At 39.2% G+C, this 25705-nt stretch overlaps 1 protein-coding gene across 7 annotated transcripts in view; it reads right to left on the reverse strand.

The window, feature by feature from the left end:
* Window positions 1–551: 551 nt before the first annotated feature.
* Window positions 552–25705, reverse strand: part of LOC126402108 (CLIP-associating protein 1-like) — a 27876-nt gene continuing 2722 nt past the window's right edge. The window contains exons 3-20 of one of the 7 annotated variants that reach the window (XM_050063792.1): window positions 24801–24905; window positions 20421–20518; window positions 18978–19001; window positions 17482–17729; window positions 17258–17321; window positions 16674–16837; window positions 15383–15605; window positions 15119–15214; window positions 14124–14276; window positions 13924–14030; window positions 9884–10031; window positions 9403–9622; window positions 9269–9322; window positions 8978–9177; window positions 8766–8894; window positions 8450–8656; window positions 8243–8359; window positions 552–7023 (exon numbers count right to left, since the gene is read on the reverse strand). In XM_050063792.1, coding sequence (XP_049919749.1) covers window positions 6940–7023; window positions 8243–8359; window positions 8450–8656; window positions 8766–8894; window positions 8978–9177; window positions 9269–9322; window positions 9403–9622; window positions 9884–10031; window positions 13924–14030; window positions 14124–14276; window positions 15119–15214; window positions 15383–15605; window positions 16674–16837; window positions 17258–17321; window positions 17482–17729; window positions 18978–19001; window positions 20421–20518; window positions 24801–24905 — 2441 coding nt within the window. In that variant the 3' untranslated portion in view covers window positions 552–6939. Of the gene's footprint in view, window positions 7024–8242; window positions 8360–8449; window positions 8657–8765; window positions 8895–8977; window positions 9181–9268; window positions 9323–9402; window positions 9623–9883; window positions 10032–13923; window positions 14031–14123; window positions 14277–15118; window positions 15215–15382; window positions 15606–16673; window positions 16838–17257; window positions 17322–17481; window positions 17730–18977; window positions 19002–20420; window positions 20519–24800; window positions 24906–25705 lie in introns of all 7 variants that reach the window. The other 6 variants (XM_050063791.1, XM_050063793.1, XM_050063795.1 and 3 more) reach the window with 6 other exon arrangements.

Consider the following 25705-nt stretch of genomic DNA (forward strand, 5'->3'; position numbering starts at 1 on the left):
ATTGATCTACCTTCCTACTTATCGATCTATCTACCTATTTATCTACCTACCTACCTACATATCGATCTATCTACCTATTGATCTACCTACCGACCTACTTATCGATCTATCTACCTATTGATCTACCTACCTACCTACTTATTGATCCATCTACCTACCTACTTATCGATCTACCTATTGGTCTACCTACCTACCTACTTATTGATCTATCTACCTATTAATCTACCTACCGACCTATCGATCTATCTACCTATTAATCTACCTACCTACTTATCGATCTATCTACCTATTAATCTACCTACCTACCTATCGATCTATCTACCTATTAATCTACCTACCTACTTATTGATCTATCTACCTATTGATCTACCTACCTACTTATCGATCTATCTACCTATCGATCCATGTACCTCCCCAAAGAGCTACCTATTTATCTACCTACCTTTCGATATAAATAAAGACAGAGACGTCAGTAGAAGTCTGATAGTTTATTTTTAAGTTGTGTAAACATAAATAAATGTTGTTGTGATAAACAAAGACAAAGACGTCAGTAGAAGTCTGATAGTTTATTTATAAGTTGTGTAAAGTTCTATCGGGGTGAAAGAGAACCAAACATGTAAATATATGTACAGTCATACACGGGGAAAAGAGAAAACATAAATATTGTAGAGCATGAAATAAAACTCATCAACTCAAAAACAAACGGGAGCCATGCACCGTGAGCGGCGTCGCCATGTCACCACCAGCTCAGTGACATCACTGCATCTGACGTCAGCGCCGTCAGACGCAGCGAGTCGTAGTGTTAGTACAGGTTAGTAGTTTACACCCAAAGGCACAGGAAATCAAAGTACGGCTGTAAATTTGGAGTCGCCTCGACGGCGACACGTTCAGATTCCTGGACAGGAAGTGCGCATGCGGACGTAGTTTCCAAGTTGTAGTTTTAAGTCACACTGTACAAAGAGTAAAGGGAGATGACTTTCAGTGGCTGATCGCCGGAGGACGACGAGCCGCAGCAGGAGACTTCAACATTCAGTCCAGAGGTCAACGCTCATCGTGCCGTCACATTCTCACGCTGAGAGGAGACGACGGGCGGCGGTACAGTACGTTAACAGTCCGAGTGCGTCTGAGGAGATTAAATAAGGCCTGGAAATATTCAGTAACAGCATCCTTCACTTTACAGGGTTGACACGTCGCGTTAAAGACACGTGTAGGGAACTACGATTGTTCTTAGTGACGTTCACACGGATGCCACGATCATGTCTCACGCCAGGCGCCGGAAGGAACGGTCGGCATTTAATTTTCCTGCAAACAAATCAGTGGTTTGCAGAAACGTTAAATGCCAACAATTCTTCTGGCTTTTTGGTCGGGACGTCTTTATGGTAAATATGACGCTATTAGCTGCTTAGCTTAGCTTAGCATAAAGTCTGGAAACAAAATTACACAGGGTTGAACGTTTAAAACGTCCCAGGGACAAAAACAAACCACACAGAAAAGGCCACTTTTAATATCATAAAAATAATGACTGATTATCATTTAGTTGTTTTTTTAATATTCCTTTTGTTGTGCAATAATAATAACAAATACGATGTTTTTTACGATCTTCTTATTTCTTCCAGAGACACAAAGATTACAACAGTTGAAGAATCGCCCAAATTAACATTCAGTCAATTTTATACATTCACTTTAAATATTCTCATGTGCACCCAAAATGTTGCCGTAATCCTAAATCTGTAATAATACGTTCGTTTATTTACCGGCTGTTTGACAAAAAGTGAGCAGGCATTTAAGTAAAAAATAAGTGCTAAACTTTATAGTTTCTTTTTTGTAGATAGTGATAGTCTTTGGGCTGTTCATCAGATAAATTTTGAATATGTGAACTTCTTTTTCCATTATTTTTAATTATTCTATACGCATAAAATTGATCACAATGATTTTGTTAATCTAAGTTTACTAAAAATAAATAAATAAAAGAAAAAGCAGCTCAACACAGCATGAAATGGGGGAAAAATTGCTGTAGTGAACACTGGGATCATATAAAACTCTAAATGTGCTCCATCTGTCAAATTTTCATTTTCAGTGTAATTATTTATTTATTTTTAATGAAGGATCCAAAGAATTTGAATTTTTTTTTTATTCTTTATTTTTGTATTTAAATATTTACATTTTTTTATTTTTGTCCAATTGTTTGTTTATTATTTTTTTTATTTTTGTCCAATTGTTTTTTGTTTTTTTTCCCCATTTTTAACCAATTTGTTTTTTTTTTCCATTTTTGTCTTATTGTTCTTTTGTTCTTTTTTGTCCAATTGTTGTTGTGTTTTATTTGCCTTGTCAAATAAACACCTTTCTTTTTTTTAAATAATGGCTTATACAGTAAAATAATTGTGAAAAAAATTCAGGTTGTAGAAATCATTTTGACACCAGGTTCTGAACAAGCTGCGATACAGAGGACCTGTCAGGCTTTAGAAGAAGAAACTTCAGTGGTGCAAATTTCCCCCTTTGTCTTTATGCTAAGCTAAGCTAAGCTAAGCTAACAGGCGGCAGCTTCATATTGAGTGTCCAAACATGAAGGTGGCATCAACATTCTCATCTCATATCGTATTTCCTGAAATCTTTCGTTAAACACGACGTCACCCTCCTCTGTAGCGTTTCTTTGAACCACCAGGAAACTTTAAATACTTCAGTCAGTACGTTTTGTTCATGGTAACGGCGGCTTCCTGTTGAGCCGCGGCCGCACGCTGGAGTTGTTAGGCGCGTTAGTTAGTGTTATAATAAGCAGCAGTAACATTTCATTATAGGTGCACTTTATAAAAACACGAGGACACATCTGTACACTGACGAGCGAGAGCGTCTCACGGGAGGAACACGTGCAGATTCTTACAGTGCTGCGACGTTTAAAATCCACGCTGGATTTCTCAGAGTTTATTGCTAATGTTCGAACATCACACGCTCTCTTTCATCGTCCGCTCGACTTTAAGTTACGCTGGCACAATTCATCACTTCGCTTTGAGTAGCAGCCAATCATTCAGATTGTCAGTCCTTCTGTCTGATTGACGGCATACGGAGGACCAAGTATGACAAACGCATCAGTAAATAACTCAATAAATAGATACAGGGATTAAAATTAATTAAAAAAAATCTAAATAAATAAAATAATACATAAATATATAGAAATAAATAAATGCATAAATAATTTTAATTGTGGAAAAGTAAAGAAATAAAATCAATATATTCATTTATTTATTTTTGTTCTGTTTAATTATCTAATTAATTTATGCATTTATCCATTTATTCCCCATTTATTTAAATCTATTTTTACATTAATTATTTTGCATTTATTTCAGCATTTATTTGTTATTTTATGTATTATTTATTTCCTTTTTTATTAATCCCTGTATTTTTAAAATAAATTTATTTATTTATTTATTTATTGATAATTGCGTCATCTTTGGTCCTCCGTACATTTTTGCCCGTTTTCTCAAATATTTCACATTTTAAAGGTCGTAGTGATTTACATTCAATTTAGGAACAACTGATTCAGAAGAACACACTGTCAGCAGCAGTTACACTGATACTGTCTCTGACACCTTGATATTGACCTTTAAATGACCTTTGAGGTGTAATATATAACACATAAGATATATTACAGTATTTTGGAATGAGACTTAACAGATCACAGTAGTGTTGACTCAACAGCCTGTAAGACAGCAGACATCTAAACCAATGAACTCCCAGTTTGGACACGACTGGGCCGTTAGCTTCACATCGCTCTGAGACGGCAGAGACGAAACATCTCGGCCGTCCTTCAGTGGTTTGATTGCGTTTATCTAAAAATCATAAAACTTATTTCTCAGCTGAGTCACTGGAAATCGATTAAAAATCCACTGTAAGATTCATTTATTGAAATATGTACAGAGGTGACGAATCAGATCCACGTGACGCTCATCAGGTAAAGTTTACATTTAAATCAATTAAATTCACGATGGTTTTAATTTACAAATAAACATTTTAATAGTTTTAACAGCTGTTGTATTTTTCAATGACATTGTTTAAATGTGTTTGGTCCAACAACACCTTACTGGTCTTACTGGTAAAAATTCGAGAATATTCTTCTAGTTTTATGCATCACAGTTACGTCACAATGTGAATTTAAATTTCAATCTCAAAATTAATGCAGAATTTGTGGCTATATGTTGTAATGAAAATAGTTCAATAATATGAAAGAGGGTTCAGGAAATTAAATTTGAGGGAATTTGGAAGAAGTGGAAAATGTTTATTATCCTGTTTAAATTTGTTTACTCGTGTCTGTAATACTATTAAAAAACTGAAAAAACTGACGTAACTATTGTGACGTGCAAATTTCAGACGGAGGGCAGGAAGTGATAAATCCACATCCTGTGTGAGCTGGCAGCCTGGTCTCACAAATTTTTCGTATGTTTTCCTACAAAAAGTAATGCACGCAAATTCGTACTTATCCCACGAACTTTAAAAGGCTGCGATAACGGGACCGATGTGGCGACAACGGTAAACAAGGAAGCGCTACCGAGTGGTCGTGTAAGGAGGCAAGTTGGGTGGTCGATGGGTCACAAAAAAAAACGGACTTTCGCTTGGTGAACTTTGAGTCGTTTTAAGGTTCGTCATCACCATGTTTGTTTTCCCAAACCTAGCCTCTGTAACTTTATGTTAATAACGTAACTGTACATTAAGTAAACGGCCAAGATGGCAGCTGCCGAAGGGCCGCGTCCATTCAGTTTAGCTTTGGAAGAAACACTAAGCCAACTACACTTATCTTTTTCCTTGAGAGGAACAGAAGACTGCCCTAGAAGCCTTCGCTTCCAGGAAGGACGTTTTTGCCGTTTTGCCGACGGGATACGGCAAAAGCATAATATATCAGTTAGCCCCACTGGTCGTCTTTTGTTCTGATTGGCTATCGTGCTATCCAATTGCGTGCGGCGGCATTTAATATGCCTCAGTTAGTGCCGCCCCTTGGGTAGGAAGGGTGTATCGTGAGGGCCAGACTCAGAATCTTTCTAGATTTGAGTCTGGATTTCCAGGCTAGGTCGAATCGCCAGCGGCTGGTTTTACAATGTCAGGCTTTTAGTGAAGTCCGGTGGTCGAGTCAAAACATTTGACATCAGCTGACTTAAAATGGCCCCTGTTTTTTTCCCAATTTGATGGATTGGACAGACGTAAACATGTTTGTTCAGACTTGTTCAGTCCTAAATTTGCACTTACTGCATTTTTTAATTGTTTATTCATCAGATTTGTTTGTTATTTGGGTTTTGGGGATTTTTCTGGATGTTGGGGGCCCAAATGAAAGCTTGCCCAGGGCGCTAAATCTGATTGGTCCGGCCCTGCAAGTTACAATTAAAACCATACTTTACGTCACTATAAAAATGTTTCATCATTCAGCTGTTGTTCCTTTGTTCATTTCATTTGTTTGTTATTTTATCTTTGGTAAGTTTGTAATGTATATAACAAGTCTCATATTTTTTTCTGGATGTTGGGGGGTCGGGGGCCCCAGCACAAGCTTGCCCAGGGCGCTGAATTTGCTAGGTCCGGCACTGCGAGTTAAAAATTATATTTGATTTCAACATAAAAATGTTTCATCATCCAGCTGTTGTTCCTTTATTAATTATATTCGTTTGTTCTTTCAGTTGATTTCTCTTCATTTTTTATTCCTTATAATATATGAAACCACAGCGGAAGCCTACCCAGGGCGCTGAATCTGCTCAGTCTGGCCCTGCAAGTTAAAATTAAAATTAAATTTTTAATCATTTAGCTGTTGTTCCTTTGTTTGTTTGTAATATATGAAACAATTTTTCATACTTTTTTGAACAGTGGGGGGCTTGGGGGCCGCAGTGCTAGGTCCAGCATTGCAAGTTAAAAATTATATTTGATTTCAACATAAAAATGTTTCATCATCCAGCTGTTGTTCCTTTGTTAATTATATTCGTTTGTTATTTCGGTTGATTTTCTCTTTATTTTTTATTCCTTGTAATATATGAAACATTTTTTTATATTTTTTCGGGAGGGTCGGGGGCCCCAGCGGAAGCCCACCCAGGGCGCTAAATCTGCTTGGTCCAGCCCTGTGAGTTACAATTAAACTTAAAAACTGAGATTTGTAATTGGTTATTGACCTGATGGGCGTCACACGGAGCAAATGAAACCCTCTAACACCTGTAAAATGATTTGTCCTTTAAATAAAACCTCGTGCTGGTCGTTGGGCCCCAAATCAACTCACTGTAGTGCTTCACATCATTGGCCAGCCAAATGATCATCCAACGCAAACTAACATCAACTTCACATTTTGATCTTTTAAAGCTAAAATGTTTTATATCAAGGAGACTTGTTCTTCTTCTCTTGTACTTTAAGAAACCAGTGACACATTAATGTTCAGATGGACCCTTTAAAGACGTTGGCGCCGCTCTCTGTGGCTCAAACGTCCTCACGTGTTCCTTTAAGGTTGATCCACCAGGTTGGATGAGGCAGTAGTTCAGGAAGGAGAAACATGGTTCAAAGCTCTTTACATTCAATACACAGTCAGGTCTGAAGTGGACGTTAAACACGTGGATACTAAAGAGGAGTACAAATACTGATATAGCCACAGGGTGCTCCTGCACTCAGAGGGAGGAGCAGACTCACCTCAGGTCCCAGGAGCGAGGAGGAGGAGGAAGAGGAGGAGACAGAGGTTCCTACCACCCATGGAAGATAAAAGTCTTAAGGCTCATGACTCTAGCGCTGACAGAGGAGGTCTCAGCCGCCTCCTTCCTCCCAAAAACAAGCGCCTCCTCATCTTCCTCAGCAGGAGGAGACTGGATGGGAGGAGGCGCCTGCTCCTACACAGAACATCTAGATTAAATCATGATCCTGTTTGTGTCGTCTGATGGAATGAAACGTGGTGATGAAGATGATGAGGAGGAGGGCTGGGCATGGGCGGAGTTAGTAGGAGGAGATGTCGGAGGAGCTGCTGCTGTTGCTGGTGGAGGTCTGAGCCCTCTTGATGTACAGGTTGAGCAGCTTCATCTGAGGGAGGAGAACAGGAGGGTTAGACGACTCTGAATACAGAAACAAATAAATAAATCAATATGGGAAAAAATATAAATGTATAAATAAGACAAAAAAATAAATAAATAAATGTAGGAATAAATACAGGAATACATACATGTCTACATAAATACCAGAATAAATAAATAAATAATACACCACAATATATAAATCTAGAAATATATAAATAAATAAGTGTAGGCATAAATATCAGAATAAATAAATAAATAAATAAATAAATAAATACCATGTTAAATGCAGAAATGTTTCAATAGATACAGCACTTAAATAAATAAATATACATATAAATAAATTAATAAATAAGTGTAATAAATACAATAAATAAATAAATAACGAAGGAAAAACCCATAAAAGTATAAATATACAAATAAAAAAATATACTGGGATAAAAAGACAAACAAATAAATACATAAATAAATGGATGAATTAATGTAGGTATATATAAAGGAATAACTAAATTAATATACAAAATTATATAGATATGGGACTAAAACAAATAAATACATGATTGAATAAATAAGTGTCACAATAAATACACTGAATAAATATCTAACAAAAGAAAAAAAATACATAAATGTGTAAATATATATCAGAATGAATAAATAAATAAATAAATAATATGGAAAAAATTATAAATGTATAAAGAAATACCAGAATAAAAAAATAAATAAAAAATATGGAAAAAATTATAAATGTATAAATAAATACCAAAATAAGTTAATAAATAAATAAAAATATATAGAAAAAATTAGAAATGTATAAATAAATACCAGAATAAGTAAATAAATATAAAAAATAAATACACTAAATAAATGATTAAAGGTAGGAATAAATATTAAATAAATGACTAAATAAGGCTAGGAATAAATACACTAAATAAATAAACAAATTAATGTTTAAATAAATACAGGATTAATTAAGTAAATACGTAAATAATTAAATAAATAAATGTAGGAATAAACACCAGATTAAATAATAAATGAACACAGATACAAATAAATCAAAGAAAAATAAATGCTGAAAAAAATAAATAAAAGAACACAGATAAATGAAAAAAGGCGCATGCATAAATAAACAAATACATAAATGTTATTATATTTTTCCTGTACTCAGGACTGTTAACAAAACATCGAGGACAAGAACCTATCGTTCAGTGAGAGACAGGAAGTGAGCGCACCTTGCTGCCGGTCAGCTGAGCCAGGTACGGCTTCAGCTCCTCTCCGATCACAGAGTAGATGGCGACGAGGCAGAAGACGCTGGCCTTCCTCACGCTGCTCTCCGTGTTGTCGTAGCCCTGAAACATCACACCATGTTGAGTTAGCGCTCTCAGTCTGCAGAGTATGTCTCATAACATCTACTGTATCGACCACATACGGCGTCCGACCTGCAGCAGCCCGGGGATGATGTCAGACAGCAGCTGATGCAGCGGCTCCTTGGCGATGCGTTCGATGGCCCTCGTCTGCATCTTGATGGCGGCCAGGTTGATGGGGTAGTCGGCCGTCTGCACGATGGGACACAGGACCTTGATGCACTGCTCCGGGTGGATGGAGGCCGCCAGCGTGGAGGCCGCCTCCTCCGCCGCACGCACCACCTGCACAGACCACGGAGAGCGTGATGCCAGCTCTGTGTCACAACATGTCTGCAGTGTGTGTGTGAGTGAACTGTGATGTCAGACAGTGTGTGGACGCTCGACTCCTCACCTCCTTGTGCGAGTCTTTGTGAGCCTCCAGCGTCTTCATGATGGTCAGCTCGGCGTAGTTCTTGAAGCGGGCCGGCTGGTTCCTCAGGATCTCCTTCAGGACTCGCAGGGCCAGCGCCCGGATCGTGTGCTGAGGGAGACACGAGTGCGTTCAGGGTCACAGTTCTCTACAGAGCGTCTCACAGAGGATCAGACAGGTGTTTGGGGTCTTACGTCTTTGTCCCCGAGCGTCTCCAGCAGCAGCAGCAGCATGGTCTTGAAGTGTTCCTCCCACACCACCAGGCTGTCCTCGCGCGCCACTTTCAGCAGCTCCAGCAGGGTCCCCCGCCGCTCCTCGGGGCCCCGCTCCCCGCCTTGGCCCTGGGAGAGCTCCTTCAGCAGCTCGCCGACCAGCTGCAGCTGCTCGGCGGGTCCTGCTGCGGGAAGAGGACGTGTGTGTTACTTTGGTTACAACAAACAGACGCCATGTTGTGGAAAGGACTCGATGATGTGACGTGGGTTTACCTGGGAAGCTTTTGGGGCTCATGATCTTGTTCTCGACGCACTCTTGTCTCCCGCCTGCAAAGAAACATGTCATTTAAAAGACGACTAAGCAAAACGCCAACGTGAGGTCGACGTCTGAGCTCCTGCGGTCTCACCGTCTCGCAGCTGCTCCACAGCGTCCTCGTACAGCGCCTCCTTCAGGGCAGCTTTGTCCAGCGTGCTGATGCTGTCCGTGTAGTTGTACGGGTTGTAGTCTCTGAAGCGCGGGCCGGCGAAGGAGCGCGGGGATGGCGTGTTCAGCAGCGACGTCTTGTTGTCCAGGGCGGTGCGTCCTCCCCCAACGACGTCGGAGTCTGAGGACGCTCCGACTCCAGACTGAAGGATGACATCATGACATTAGCTAACGTGACTGGACAGTAAAAGATACTCATTAAAGCCGAGGTGTGTCTGAAGAGAAACGGCATTTGTGACCTGCAAAACGCTTTCTGTGTGGTCGATGCCTTCAGGCGACGAACGCCACGTCACAAAAAATACGTCCCCATTAATTTCAACGTACAACCCCACACCAAATGCAAATGACGCAATCATCAACACAAACATTAGCTGCAGCCCTCCTCTGTCCATCTTTGTCCTCACCATGCCGTCCCTCTTGCCGTCCCGCCTCAGCGGCTCCATCAGGTCCTCCTGGCTGCGGAAGCTGAAGTTCTGGATGGCCTCGGTGACGCCGCGGAGAGAGCTGTAGATCTCCTCCGAGTTCAGGTTCTCACTGTCGTACTCCAGCATGCTGCAGCGTGGGAGAGACAAGACGAGACGTGAGAGCGTGTTCTGCTACGGCAACTTCCGGTCTACAGTCTGAGGGGAACAGGACATGATCATGTGGGACTTGGGTGCTTGGACCAATCCCTGAAGACTCTTGGAGGAAACTTTACATCTCGGAGGATTAAACCTCACAAGCCTGACCTACAGACGCTAAGGTGCTTCAGATCAGAGGCTCAGTCGTCATGGACACTTTCCTAGACATGGACCAAACTGATATTTTGGTGTTGAAACTATCCAAACTTTCAGAAACACAACAGAAGAGCTTCAAAGGTCCGAAACTCAAAGTTCAAGCACTGCCGTCCGCTCTGTCTGCGCAGCACAGTGCACGTGCATAGCCGTGCATGTGGACAAAGGTAGAGATGAACAGGTGAGTCAAGCACAGAGACGCTGACGACATGTTTTCTCACCTGAGAGAGTTAAAACAGAAACAAGCGAATGGAGAGTGAGAGACAGTTTGAGCAGATGGAGGCACAGACGGCTGCAGCAGAGGTGACGGCTGATGAGACTGTCGGTGAGTTTCAGAGGTTTCACAGCACAAAGAGAAACAGCTTCAGTCAGCTGATGAGGATATGTTTCATTCCTAATCATGTAGCCGTGTCGAGCATGATGAGAATGAAATGGACACAAGGTCACAGTGACCTTGACCTTTGATGACCAAAATCTCGTCAGTTCATTTTTGAGTCCACAAGAAAATTTATGCTAACTTCAAAGCCTGTCTTTACCAGAATGAGATGGACACAAGGTCACAGTGACCTTGACCACTGACCACCAAATTGTAATGAGCTCATTCTTGAGTGGATGTTTTTGCCAAATTTGACAGCCTGAGATATTGCGTCTGTGCCAAATTTGAGGAAATTCCTTCAAGGCCTACAAGAAGATATTGTGTTAACGAGAACGAGCCGCACACAAGGTCACAGTGACCGTGATGACTGACCACCAAAATCTAGTCAGTTATTTTTTGAGTCCACAAGTAAATTTGTGCTAACTTCAAAGCCTTCTTAAGATATCGTGTTTATGAGAATGAGCCGGACACAAGGTCACAGTGACCTTGACCTCTGACCACCAAAATCTAGTCAATCACTGAGTCCAAGTGGACATTTGTGCCAAATTTGAGGAAATGTCCTCAAGGCATTTTTGAGATATTGTGTTAACGAGAATGCGACGGACACAATGTCACAGTGACCTTGACCTTTGATAACCAAAATCTAGTCTGTTATTTTTTGAGTCCACAAGAAAATTTGTGCTAACTTCAAAGCCTTCTTAAGATATCATGTTTACCAGAATGAGACGGATACAAGGCCACAGTGACCTTGACCTTTGACCACCAAAATCTAATGAGTTTGCGCTTGAGTCTGAGTGGATGTTTGTGCCAAATTTGACAGCCTGAGATATTGCATTTGTGCCAAATTTGAGGAAATTCCTTCAAGGCCTATAAGAAGATGTTGTGTTAACGAGAATGAGCCGCACACAAGGTCACAGTGACCTTGACCTTTGAACACCAAAATCTAATCAATCACTGAGTCCAAGTGGACATTTGTGCCACATTTGAGGAAATGTCATCAAGGCCTTTTTGAAGTATCGTGTTCATGAGAATAAAATTGACACAAGGTCACAGTGACCTTGAACTTGACCTGTGACTACCAAAACTTAATAAGTTAATCATGAATTCCGACTGAACACTGGAGCCAACTTTAAGGAAACATCTCAAGGAGATCTTGATATATTCTGTTCACAAGAAGGAGACAAACTAAGTCACAATGACCTTGAACTTTAACCTTTAACCACCAAAATGTTATCAGTTCATTGTTGAATTCAAGTGGACGTTTGTGCCAAATTTGACAAATTGAGATATCGCATTCATAAGAATGAAACAAACTCCAGGTCACAGAGACCTTGATCTTTGAACACCAAAATCAAATTAGTTCATCCTTTTTTTTCCACAAGAATGGAAGGTCACATCATACAGCTGTACTGTGAAACCCCATGACAGGGAGGAGGAGGAGGAGGAGGAGGAGGAGGAAGAGAGGGGGTGGGGGTTACCTGGGTGAGAACGCTCGCCGCACTGCCTTGAGGGAGGAGTGGGCAGTGGGTGGAGTGAGAGGGGAGGGGAAGGGTGGAGGAGGGAACTTGGAGAGCCCGTCAGCGCTCCAACCCCACAGCCGACTGCAACCAGCCGGGGAGGAAGAGGAGGAGACGGAGGGAGGAGGAAGAGGAGGAGGAAGAGACGTAGGAAGGGAGGAGAGCAGCCCAGAGAGAAGATACAGATGTGAGAAAATAAGGAGAAGCACTGTTTTCACTTTCATGCTGGTAAAACTCTGATGTGGCTGTAAAATGTTATTATCAGAAAATCATTTAAGGTGTAAAACTACGGGAGATAAAAGCTGCCAAAACTAAAAGTAAATGACTTGATATTAATTAATATTTCATTAAAAATAAATGTAGGTGTGAATTACTGTTGAATTAATTCAATTTTCCCTTTTATTTATGAATTTCTTTTTGTTTTGTTATTGCACTTTTCATTCACTCTGAATTTATTTTTTAATTTATTTGTTCATTTCTAAATTTTATTTATTATTCACCCTTTGCATTTTCCCCTTATTTCCCCAATTCATGACCAAAAAGTGAATTAAAAAGAAGCAAATTGAAACAGATAGAAAGTTTGATAGTGCAGTAATAAATAAAAAAATACATTTAAAATAAATAAAAACTAAATGCAAAAACAGATCATTAAATTTAGAATTTAATAAAAAATAGATAAACGATAAATAAAAGAGAAATAAAAAGGGGAATAAATATATGGGTAAACAAATAAATAAGCAAATTAAAACAGAAAGAAAGTTTGAGGAAATAAATAAGGGGGAAAATACATTTAAAAATACATTTAGAATAAAGAAAATTTAAATGCAAAAATAAATAGTTTTATTTTTAATTTACTTAAATTTAATAAAATAAATCAACAATAAATAAACAAAGAAAAGAGAAATATATAAGGGGGTTAATACAAAGGTAAATAAATAAATAAGCAAATTAAAAAAGAAAGAAAGTTTAAGGAAATAAATATGGGGGAAAATACATTTAAAAATACATTTAGAATAAAGAAAAATTAAATGCAAAAATAAGTAACTAATTTCTAATTTAATTAAATTTAATAAAATAAATCAACAATAAATAAAGAGAAAAAAGAGAAATAAATACGGGGATTAATACAAAGGTAAATAAATAAATAAGCAAATTAAAACAGAAAGAAAGTTTAAGGAAATAAATGAGGCAGAATTGCAAAGAAAAAAATAGTATAGCAATAAATAACTAAACACAATATTTTTTTAATGTAAAAATAATTAAAAAAAAATAGAAATTAAATGTAAAAATAAATATGTAATTTAAAACTTAATAAATAATAATAAGAAATAAATAGGGGATTTATAAACAAAGGTGAATAAATAAATGAGCAAATGAAAATAAAAATATAAATTTACATCACATCTATGTTATGTTAAATTTAGTATTTTTTTTTTGTACATTTAATGGTATATTAGTTTATATATTGAGTCATTTTGGGGGATCAAGCCTGAAGGGCTGAAATACTGTTGTTTTGTGCTTGAGCTATCAAAAATGTTTTTTGCAAATGACCATAAGTTTGTACTTTGTAGACATGAGATTTGCTCTGTTGAAGGGAGGCTGTATGTAGGTACTGCCTGTGGCCAGATGGGGGCGCTGTAGCTCTGAGAGCCTTGTGATGCAGAATACATGGTGGTGATGGAGGTGAGCTGCCAGTTGGATCAAATCAAACACAGCTCTGATACGGAGACATTAGTGTCTTTAGTGTCTGTGGGCTCCAGGTGCAGTGTGTGGCGTACCTGGGAGAGAGGCCGCCATGGGAGCAGTTGGTGGGTGATGTCAGAGGGCTGCTGCGGCTGCTGGGCTGCCGAGGAGGCGTCCGGCCTGCAGAGTTACTGGGAGACGCCTGCAGATCAACGAAACACACACACCTGGCTTCAGACATCTGGAGATGTGAGTGACATATATGTGTGTGTGTGTGTGTGTGTGTGTGTGTTACCATGCTGATGCCGCTGTTGGCGCTGGCGTTCCTCAGGTGGTTGTGCAGCAGCTTGGTGGTCCCGTCCTGGAAGGTTTTGGGCAGGGCGCCCAGCAGCATGGTGAACTCCGGCGTGTTCAGCTCGAACAGGGCGATGAGCACCACCTGGGCTGCCTGCACACACACACACACACAAGTTACACACACGTTACACACACGTTAATTACCTTTAACTCCACCTGTGTCTCCGCTGCTCCCACGAGCTGTTCGTCGGGTCAGTTGCAAGTTTTTGAATATTTTTACTGCAGAGATTTTGCCACCGTGAGCACGACGAAGAGCGATCAGCTGACTCCTCTTTAGAAACCCAATGAAACCAGAGGAAGAGAACACCTTGAGGGTGAATCTGAGAGTACACGGCGTGTTAAGAAGCAGGTGTGTTGCAGTGAACGTGCAGCATGTCCACTCAAATTAAATATCAAACGTTAAAGCAGAAGCCAGGACGAGCAGTTTCCACCCCAAGTCTTCGTCAGGATAACTCGCACGTGTCGAGGTTTACGGAGCACAGTTAAAGGTTTAGTTCAGTCGGTTAGTCTCAGACGTCAAACTGCAGCAGGTCATGCACAGACTGTTCTGAGTCCACTCTTTCTGACTTCACCCACGACAAGAGTCGGCCAAACACAAACAGAACCGTGACGTCATCCTCAAAACTTGATTTAAAGGGATAGTTCAGGTTGTGTGAGGAACTTATCCACAGCGGATCCCCCTTATTTTTTCATGCTCATACAGGCAGGAGACTGTGCGGTGCTCCTGTCTGCTTCTCCAAACTGATCGTCACCTCCTGTAGCTCACACACCGGCTGTGGATGAGTCCCTCACACACTTTAAAACACCTGAACTCTCCCTTTCCGAGCAGTTAGTGTTGGAAAGCGGCTGCACAGACATCCAGCAGCTCCCTGTCTGTCCCTGAGAGTCTCAGGCTGGGTTAGAGGACGTCATGCTGTCGGGGGGAGATTCTACCTGCTTGCACCTCTCCTCCAGGTTGCCCTCTCCAGGCAGAGAGGCCACGGTGCTGGGGCGGCCTGAGAAATCCTCCCCTGCCCAGTTATGAAGGGTCTGGGGGTGTGGTGGACAAGAAATGGCGATTGGACAAAAAAAAAAAAAAAGACGTGAAAACGAAAAATGAAACCAAACGTACAAATAAAGAAACAATAAGGACACAAAGTTGTGAGAGAAGACGGAGGTGACACTGAGACGCCACACTGTACCGCCCCATCCTCCTACCTTGCGGACGTCGGAGCTCTTGGGCTCGGTGGTCCAGGTGATGATGCGTGACACGGCGAGGCGCGTCTCGCTGGAGTTGACGAAGTCGGCCGGGTCCATCTGGCGGGCGAGCGCCTCGATGTAGCGCAGGATGGCCACCTTCACCTTCAGGTTGGGCGTCTGCGTCTGATCCACGATGAAACGCATCAGGATGTTGAACTGCTGCTCGTACGGGAACGACTCTCTGCAGAGGAACAGGAAATACAAAGAGATGCAGCGCTGGAGAAGCAGGAAGTATATTTGCAGAAAACTGAAAAACTGAATAAATGACTCAATAAATAAATATAACAACAAAAATATAAAATTAATGTCGGCATTAATCAATTGATAAAATGTGTTTTAACTGACTTCTTTAGTTTACAGTATTTACCTTTGTATTAATTCCCCTATTTATTTTCTGTCAATTATCTTTCTTAATTTTTCTTTTTTTTGTGTTTGTATTTTAAATGTATTTTTTTAAATTTAGTTTCGTATTTATTTTTCATAATTTCATTCCACTTCATTTTTAAATGCATTTATTTATTCATTTCCATATTATTTTCCCTCTGTATTTTACCCCCATTTACTCTCCCACCTTTATTTATTGATGATTTACTTAATTTTATTAATTTAAAATTTTCTTTTTTTAAAATCTATTTTAACTGTATTTATTATTCTTAAAATTGTATCTATTTATTAATTTTATATTTGTTTTGTATTCATTTTTATTTAATAAAAAAAATCAATTTCGTCATTTTTAAATGTTTTTTTATTCATTATTTTACCCCCTATTTACCTCTCAAACTTCATTTATTTCTTGATTATTTATTTTTATTTATTTTAAGAATCTTTAAATCAGTTTAAATTAACATTACATTTATTTTCTAAAGTATTTTTTATTTTCAAATGTTTGTATTTTTTTAAATTAATTTCTGTGTTATTTTCCCTTTGTATTTTCCTCCTATTTACTTCCCCAACTTTATTTATTTATCTATTTATTTATTTCTAGGAACTTTTACATTTATTTATTCATCTTTGTATTTATTTTATAAATGCGATAACTTTTTGTTTATCTTATTTATTCATAGTATTTCCCCTCTATTTGTTTCCCCCAGTTTTTTTTTCATGACCAAAGGTAAATAGATGAATAAGCATATTAAAATCAGATTATTAATTTATTTTATTATTATTTTATTTCAGCACATTTATTTATCTTGTCATTTATTTTTGATTTTTGCAGCTTCTATTTTTCTATTTCCGGCCGGCGGCCCACCTGGTGACGTCCAGGGCCTTCTGGACTTTGGCCTGGACGGAGCCCAGCAGGTCGGCCCCCATCTTCTTCAGCAGCTGAGTGAGCAGCACGAAGAGCCAGTCCTGCAGGTCGTCCCTGTGCAGCGTGATGAAGTCCACCAGAGTCTCCAGGAACATGCTGAACACCTGAGAGAGGGAGGAAGAGGAAGAGGAGGAGGAGGAGGAGGAGGAGGAGGTCAGTGTAGCTGCGTTTGAGTTAAACATATAGTGGTGCTGCTGAAGTCTGACAGGACGGTGGACTGTGGTGAGTCAGGTGAGTAAACACTTACTCTCTGGTGTTTGTTAGAGTCCGCAGCAGCGAGGAAGAGGAGGAGGAGGCATGCAACAAAAAACACACTCTGTTAGTTTGTCCTCAAGTTAGTGCTGACATGTGAGCAGTGAGTGTCACTCTGACTGTGGCGTGTTCATCATCATCATCATCATCATGGTCTGGGTGCAGCCTGCTGCTGTGTGTGTGTGTGTGTGTGTGTGTGTGTGTGTGTGTGTGTGTGTGTGTGTGTGTGTGTGAATCATGCTGTGTGCTGCTCAAGCTCAGCCGCCTCTCACCTTGCTGTGAGGGTCTGCAAACATCCTGGTGAAGATCTCACAGAGCCTCTTCAGCTCCACGCGGCTGGCGGAGGAAACACACGGCAGATTGTTCGATCATTTCAGACCGACTGAAGATCTTTCTGACAGTTTATAAGCAGATTTCTGATGCGTGTCACAGGTTTCTGGGTTTAATTTCTCCCGTAATGTCACCACCAACCACTGACGGACTGCTCCACACCCACCTGAGCATCCTCTGACTCTTCAGCAGGTTCTGCAGTCCTAGCAGCCCCTCCTTCCTCTCAGACCAGTTGGCGCTGGCACAGTGGTTCAGGACCTCCGCCACGTCCTCCGTCTGACGCAGGAAGTGTGGCGCCATGCCCCCGTTCCGCGAGCTGTACGAGCGCTCAGAGCAGGCGCTGGAGGCGTCGCTGTTGGCGTCGTCGTCCGAGTACATCCCAGGAGACTCGAAACGCCGCCTCACCGGCCTCCGCTGAGAGGAAGAAGAGATGGTGGCGGGTTTACAGACAGCACACTCTGATGTGGATCTAGCATGCAGCTACAGAGGCAGAGCCATGCGGCGTGCTGATGATGTGAGATGGACGAGGTTATTTCATGCTGTTCAGACTTTAATCACCTCTAACTGCAGAGATGATGTGAGAGACACTTAAAGAGGACCTGTTAGGCTCATTATCAGGTTCATACTTGCATTTAAGGTTTCTACTGGGACATGTTTACATGCTTTAATGTTTTAAAAAACTGTCTGTGCTAGAACACCTGTGTTCATCCTTTACTGAGACGCTCTTTAAGCCTCCCTCCTGAGAAAAGTCCATTAGCGGAGAATAGCAACACTTTGTACCGTGAATACCACCAATAAAAGTCTGTCAACAAAATCAGACATGTTCCAGCAGGATAAATATCCATAATAAATCTGGAGGAATGAACATCTGCAACCAAGATGACATGCTTTCCTGATGTTAGCATGTTCCTAAGTGTAGCGGTGTACTTGCAGCTGGAGAATGACTGTATTGTGACACTTTCTACCATGAAAAATAAGCAGCAATAAAAGCTTCTAAACACAACGGGCACGGTCTAATAGGAATAGGATCCGAAATCTGGAGAAATTAACAACCAAGAGGAAATGTTTGCTAGATGTTAGCTTGTAGCTACATGTAGCAGTGTACCTGCAGGCAGGTAATGACTGTATGTAGTGGCACTTTCTCCTGTTAAAAATGATCAATAAAAGCTTCTTAACACAACCGGACATGTTTCAGAAGGAATATGATCCGAAATCTGGAGAAATTTACAACACTGGCAACCAAGATGACATGTTTCCCTGACGTTAGCATGTAGCTACACGTAGCAGTGTATGTAATGTAAACACTTGTGGTAGCCTAGAGTATTCAAAATGGTCTAAAGCCTGAGGGGTTTGCTCAAGGAAATTACTTTCTTATACGTTTACCTTATTATTTTAAATTTTGGACACGTTAAATATGAACATCCAATATTGTAACATTAAATATATGACAGAAAATATGGAAAAGCACAACAGGTCCCCTTTAAGCAGTTGTGATTAGACAGAAAAGGAAAATCAATGGTTGGAGTTGTGCAGCAGCTGATATCTTCTGTCAGAGTTTCCTCGACTGCATCCCAACCTGCTCACTCTTCAGTTTTATGAATGGAAAAGTCAGCGTTTAAAGTTTTCATGCAGTGACAGAAAGGTTCGACTCTGTTTCTGTACCTTATTCCTCGAGTCTCCTAACAGCTGAAATTTACAAAGTCCAGGGAGAAAGAGGAGAAAGGATTAAATTATATTATTATTCTGTAGTTTTCTTATTGACAACAAATATGATAAAAAGACCCAAACCAGCATGTTCGTCTGTCTCTAAACACTTTATAACTTCCTCTCAGCTTGATGGCAGTGAGTAATGGACAGAAAGTGTTTTATGCAGAATGTGATGATGTCACAGTGACACTGACCTCTGACCTCTTGGATATAAAATGTCATCACTTCATTATTTTATCCTGTTAGACATTTGTGTTAAGTTTTGTCATAGAAAGCGCAATAATTCTTGAGTTATGGCCAAAAACATTCTTTATAAGGACAAACTGACCTCTGACCTTTTTGCACCAAATTCTAATCAATCTATTCTTGAGTCCAAGTGGGCCTTTGTGCCAAATTTGAGGAAATCCCCTTAAGGTGTATTTGATATCACATTGACGAGAATGAGATGGATGCAAGACCACAGTGACAACCAAAATCTGATCAGTTCATAGTTGAGTCCAGATGAACGTTTGTGCCAAATTTGAAAAAGAGAAAAATCCCTCAAGCTTTTCTTTAGATATTGCACTCACGAGAATGAGACACATGAGGCCACAGTGACCTTGATGTTTGACCTGTGACCACCAAAATCTAATCAGTCCATCGTTGGGTCCAACAGGACGTTTGTGCCAAATTTGAGGAAATTCACTTAACGCCTTCTTGAGATATCATGCCCACAAGAATGAGGTGGACACAAAGTCACAGTGACCTTGACCTTTGTGACCACCAAATTTTAATCAGTTCATCCCTGACTTGAAATGGACATTTGTGCCAAATTTTAAGAAATTCCCTCAAATTCCCTTGTGATATTGCATTAACAACAATGGGACATACGTATGAACGAACAATTTGAAATCCTAATGCCGGCGCAGAGGCATAAAAAGATAATTTATTTATCGTCACAGAAAATGAAAATGTGATGATAACAAAGGCACAATAACTTTGACCTTTCACCATCAAAATCTCATCAGTTTATTCTTCAGCCCAACTGGACGTTTGTGCCAAATTTGAAGAAATTTCCTCAAGGTGTTTTTGAGGCATGGTGTTAATGAGAATGAGAAGAACGCCAGGGCTCAGTGACCTTTGACCACCAGAATCTAATCATTTCATCATTGAGTCCAAGTGGACGTTTGTGCCAAATTTGAAAAGATTTTTTTCAAGGTGTTCTTGAGATATCGCATTCACGAGAATGAGAGATCAGGCTGTGATAGACACCGCTGGTTTGAGTCTGAGCGTTATATTTCTTGGCTAAGGAAATGTTTTTGGAGAACTGTTTTTCTACCATCCTCTTTCTACTTAATCCACACGGACATTTCTTAAAATGATGAGCTATAACACATATTTTTTTACTTCTCTTCTCACCAAAGCGTCAGCGACGGCAGCCTCGACGTCGGTGCCGGTGTTGAGGATTCTCATGGCGTTGACGGAGGCTGAGATCCGAGCCTGATGGGACAGCCGGTCTGGAAAAGGAAACGCACATCAGCAGGTCAACAGGAGTGTTACTGTGACGAATATGAGATAAAGTGAGGATGAAGTTCGGTAACAGTCACTTAAAATGGAATTTAAAAAATAACAGATAAATAAAGAGGACCAGAGTTCACTCCTCACGCTCAAATTAATAAAATGAAATCAGATTTAGGAGTGAGGAGTGTCTCAGTCCTGTGCTTTGTGGATTCTGGGACCAGAACCAGTACAATTTCTAACTTTATTGTTTAGGTTGGGTTTTTGTTCTTTCATTCAGAATTTATTTAAAACGATGCATTATAGTAGATTTGGTGAATGCCTCAGGTGTCAATCATGGTTTAAATGTCCCATGAATTTTAGGAGGAGGCGACACAACATGAACATCTGACCCAACCCAAAGCAAATTAGCAAAGAAAGCTGCAATGAATATTTCGGTAAAGCAGCCAGCAAAATCTTAAACCAACAAAAATAAAGACATTAAAACTGTAAGCAGCGATGAACAGGCACATCGGAGGTACAGGCGGGACGCCGCTCAACACAGCATATATTTTGCCATCTTTTACCATCTAAGAGTTTGATGGTATTTCTTGCCTCTGGAAATTATCAATTGCAAATTGCGCACCACTTCCTGTGTCCAATATGTGGCGCCAGAGAACACACACTATCTGTAGGTAGATAGGATGATATGTCTCACATAACACTGACTTCCTGCTGTCAGTAGGTGGCGCTATGACGATGAGTCAATATGGACATGTAGAAGTCTTCAGGCCTGGACTCTTATCCAGCGTGTGAAATTTGGGGCTGATTGGGCCGTACAAAGTCAAGTTACGAAAACTTCCAGTCATGGCGAAACATCGAAATTTGCAGCGCCGCCACGGCAACGCTGTTCCACAAAAACACAACAGCTTTGAAATTTATAATCGTAAAGGTCTCAAGATTCAGCTGCCCAAATATGACATGGATCTGTTTAATCTGTAAAGTCACGTGATCTATGACATCATCTTTCGAGCTTCAAACTTTTCCTTTGCAACTTTTTAGTCGTCAGGTTTTACCAGCCAAATTTGACGAATCCAATAAACCACCTAGGAGGAGTTTGAAAAACTTAAAATACACAAAAACTCACAAAATTCAAAATGGCCGACTTCAAGGTGGGCGGAGTTTATAAAAACCCATTGAGAAATATTTTCGAAATGATCCAAGATGGCTGACTTTCTAGCGGACGAAAAATTCCCCGTAACTCTTTAATGCTCTTGTGATGAGATCCAATCAAATTTGAAAAGAATCCGATAAACCCTCTGGGAGGAGTTCGCAAAACTTTACTTAAAATACATAAGGAAGGCACAAAATTACAAATGGCCGACTTCCAGGTGGGCGGATCCAATGACACCTAATGAGATGTATTTTTCAAAATGATCCCAATCGCTGTATTTTCTCGCAAACTTCACAGGTTTCAATGTGTATGACTAATTTCGTAGTTTCCGAGTATACCAAGGGCGTCAAAATTGCCTTTAAAAGCTCAAAGTAATTACGGGGCGCTATAGAGCCGATGTGCCCGAGCCCGACTGCACCTTAAGATCGAAGGAATTACTAGTTTGAACACGGCTGCAAAGTTTCGTGAGTTTTTATGTTTCCTAAAGTCCTCAATTAACGCACAAAATCCAAGATGGCTGACTTTTTAATCGGCCGAAAAAATTCCTCCAAACTTTTAAATGCTCTTGTAGATGAGATCCACTCAAATTTGAAAAGAAGTTTGTTAAACTTTACTTTAAATAACTTTTAAAAAACGCACCAGATTCAAAATGGCCGACTTCCGGGTGGGTGGAGCTAAGATGCTTAATGATAAATATGCACAAAATCCAAGATGGCTGACTTTCTATCGGCTGAACAAAGTCCCCACAAATCTTTAAATTTTTTGTAGATGAGAGCAAAGATCAACTCAAATTGCGTGAACATCAGAGACGCGTTATTCAAATCCTGGCGTGTGTTTGAGAGCGCTACGGAGCCTGCTGGTATGTGTGCCACTTTTGGTGAGTTTTCAAGAATCTTTAGCCCCTCAAAAACGTGATGAAGCAGCAGAAAGAAAACATTAGGTTCTTTTCACATGCTCGGCCCTAAAAATGCAAATCATATAATGACAGTACAAAATAAAGTCGAGTGAATCAGCATCTTCCTCTAAAAGCCAAAATAACACAGCTCCGTTACATCTCAAAGAAATGATCGTTAAGAAGCTGCAAAATAAAAGTTCAAACATCCTGCAGATTATTTTCCCGCCCTGCAGACTTGAGCCATGCAGAGAGAGACTTCACTCAGTCAGCCACATAGTTTAACACAGACAGAACAACAGCGACAGGAAGCTGAGTGTAAACATGTTTTATATATTGTATGTGGCTGACTGAGTGAACGAGTTCCACCGGTCACCTGAGTAGCACTCTGCAGAGGACAGGGCGCTGGTTGACCGGGAGTGACGTCGAGTGGCTGGAGGAGGACGTAAAGTTAGAGGAGAAAACACCACCACTGATACAGAAACACACATCAACACACACTCCTGCCTTCACATGTCGCTACAGACACGTTAAAGACAACTTCAGGAGAAAAGTATTCCTACAGCAGCTGCAAACTTTTTTCAGAAAATATTTTTAAAACTCCAACTTTAAGTTTTTTTAAAACCTCAACAGAGAAAATTTGAGCTTTATGTTTGAACTACACTTGACTATAGTGATGATAGATTAGAAGCTGCCAAAATTAAAAATTAATTATTATTATTATTATAAATTAATATACCAATAAATGTACCAGAAAATATAAAAAATAACTGATAAAATGTGTTTTGATTTGCTTCATTGTTTACAGTATTAACCGTTGAATTAATTCCCCTATTTTTTTTGTATTTGTAAATGTATTTATTTATTTTTGCATTTTTATTTAAATTCCTATTTTATCTTTTTATTTTTATGCCTAATTTATTTTTTTAAATGTTGTCATTTATTTAAGTTATTATTTTCCCCATTTTCCAAAACATACATAAATTAAAAAATAACTTTAAAACAAAATTTAAAAAATTATTATTATTTTTTTCTTTTTTAAATGCAGCATTTTTTTCTTTTTATGTTGCTTTTTTTAATTGTTGTTTTTTGTTTTTCTTTTTCTTTTGTTGTTTTTATTGTATGCGGGTTGAGTATGTTTGTTAGTCTGTTTGTATATGTAATGTTTTCTTTTTTAGATGAAAATTAAATGTAAAATGAAAAAAATGCAAATATGCGCAAAGAGAAAAATAAATGAGAAAGTAAAAAATGGCGGGAATAAATACAAAAGTAAATACTTGAAATAATGATGCAAATCAAAGCACATTTCATCAATTGATTGATGTGATAATACATTTATCTTTAATGATTTTCTAACACATTTAGTAAATGGGGGAATTCATACTAAGGTGAATATTATAAATGGAAAAACAAATTAAAAGAAAAATCAATTTATGTCACAATTTATCAATAAATTAAAACCTTTTTTTTTACTTATTTATCAAATTATTTTATCGTTATCTCAAGTCACCTATTCATTTATTTATTTTTAATTTTGGCATCTTTGGTCCTCCATTTAATACATTTAAATGTATTAAATGTTTTCTTTTCTTTCTTCCTTTCTTTTTTTCTGTTTCTCTTTCTGTATTATTTTCCCCTTCATATTTTTTTCCGATGTATTTTCTAAAAAAACAAATTAATTAAAAAGAATAAAATCAAATAAATACAAAAGAAATTAAAAAATACGAAAAGGGAAAATTAAATAGGAAAGTAAGAAAATAGGGTTTTTGTTTTTTTATTCTTTCTTTCTATCTGTCCTTCAGTATCATTTCCCCTTGGTATTTTTCTCCTGTGTATTTTCCAAAACATAAATTAATTATGAAATAAATTCAAATTAAAATAAAAGAGAAATCAATATAAAAAAATATCAATTAATTATTGCCTATATTTATCAGATTATTTTTGGTATATTAAATGGCACATTTATTTATTTATTTCTCAAGTCACCTATATTGTATTTATTTATTTATTTATATGGAGATTAGTTGAGTAGAGTCTGGACACTAAAGTAGAGAGCATGCAGAGAGTCGGCAGGAGGAACAGTGATGGAGGCAGACAGGTGTGCAGAGGGAGGAGGGGAGTGATGGCTGGTACACTCCTCTCTACAGGAAGTCTTCTTCTTCATGTGCTCTGACTTCCTGGGCTGTGTAAGAGCTGTTTTCTGCTCTGGTGTGGAGGGAGGGTTGTCAGTACTCACCCAGGGGGGAGAAACCCCTGGCGGGGCTGGTGTCGCGGCTGCTCTCGCGACTGGTTTCGCGGCTGCAGCCCTGACTCATGCTCGGCCGGGGGATCCGGCTCCGGGCTAGAGGAGCACGGCAGAGAGAGACACACAGACAGACAGACAGACAGACAGACAGACAGCAGCGCAGGGGGGAGAGTTTAGCTTGTAGCACATCCAGCCAGACACTGACACACCTGAAGCTCTGCAGACAGAGTTAGTGACGCAGGAGAGAAGAAGAGTCAGACTGAGGGAGGCTGCAGGAGTTAGTGTCACAAGAGACAGGAGGTGTCTGGAGTCTGTGGTGCGTTCAGGAACATCTGTGCCTCAGGCAACCTTTAAACAATCACACTTTAAACTCACTGCTGATGAGTTTGGTCCAAAGACTCTCTTTAACCTGCAGCTCTCAGTTCACCTTCATCATGTTGTTGTTTACACTAACGCTACTGTCTGTATGCAGTTTGTATGTTTAAAATGTCTGGGCTGTGTTTAAATAAATATATATTTGATCACTTTTGGTTGTTTTTTATGAAATGTCAACAAGTATATATTCAGTTTAATTCAATAAACCTTTGTTGTTCCTGGAGGGAAATTCTGGTGCTGCGTAAAACAACACAACAAAGAAAAAACAACAGAAAAAGAAAAAAAAAATTAAAAAGAAAATATTTTAAAAAAAAGAGTATAAAAAAAAAAAAGAAAAACAGGAAAAATAAAATAAAAAAACAAAAAGTAGACAGAACAAAAAATAAAATAAAAAACAGAATAAAGAACAATAAAGACGAAACAAAAAAAGGAAAAAATACCACAAAAAACAAAAAAAGAGGACAACAAAAATACAAAAAAGACAAAAAGAACAAAATACAGAGAAATAAAATTAAAAAAAA

This window comes from Epinephelus moara, chromosome 16 (genome assembly GCF_006386435.1).
Source record: "Epinephelus moara isolate mb chromosome 16, YSFRI_EMoa_1.0, whole genome shotgun sequence".
NCBI classification, from domain to species: domain Eukaryota; kingdom Metazoa; phylum Chordata; class Actinopteri; order Perciformes; family Serranidae; genus Epinephelus; species Epinephelus moara.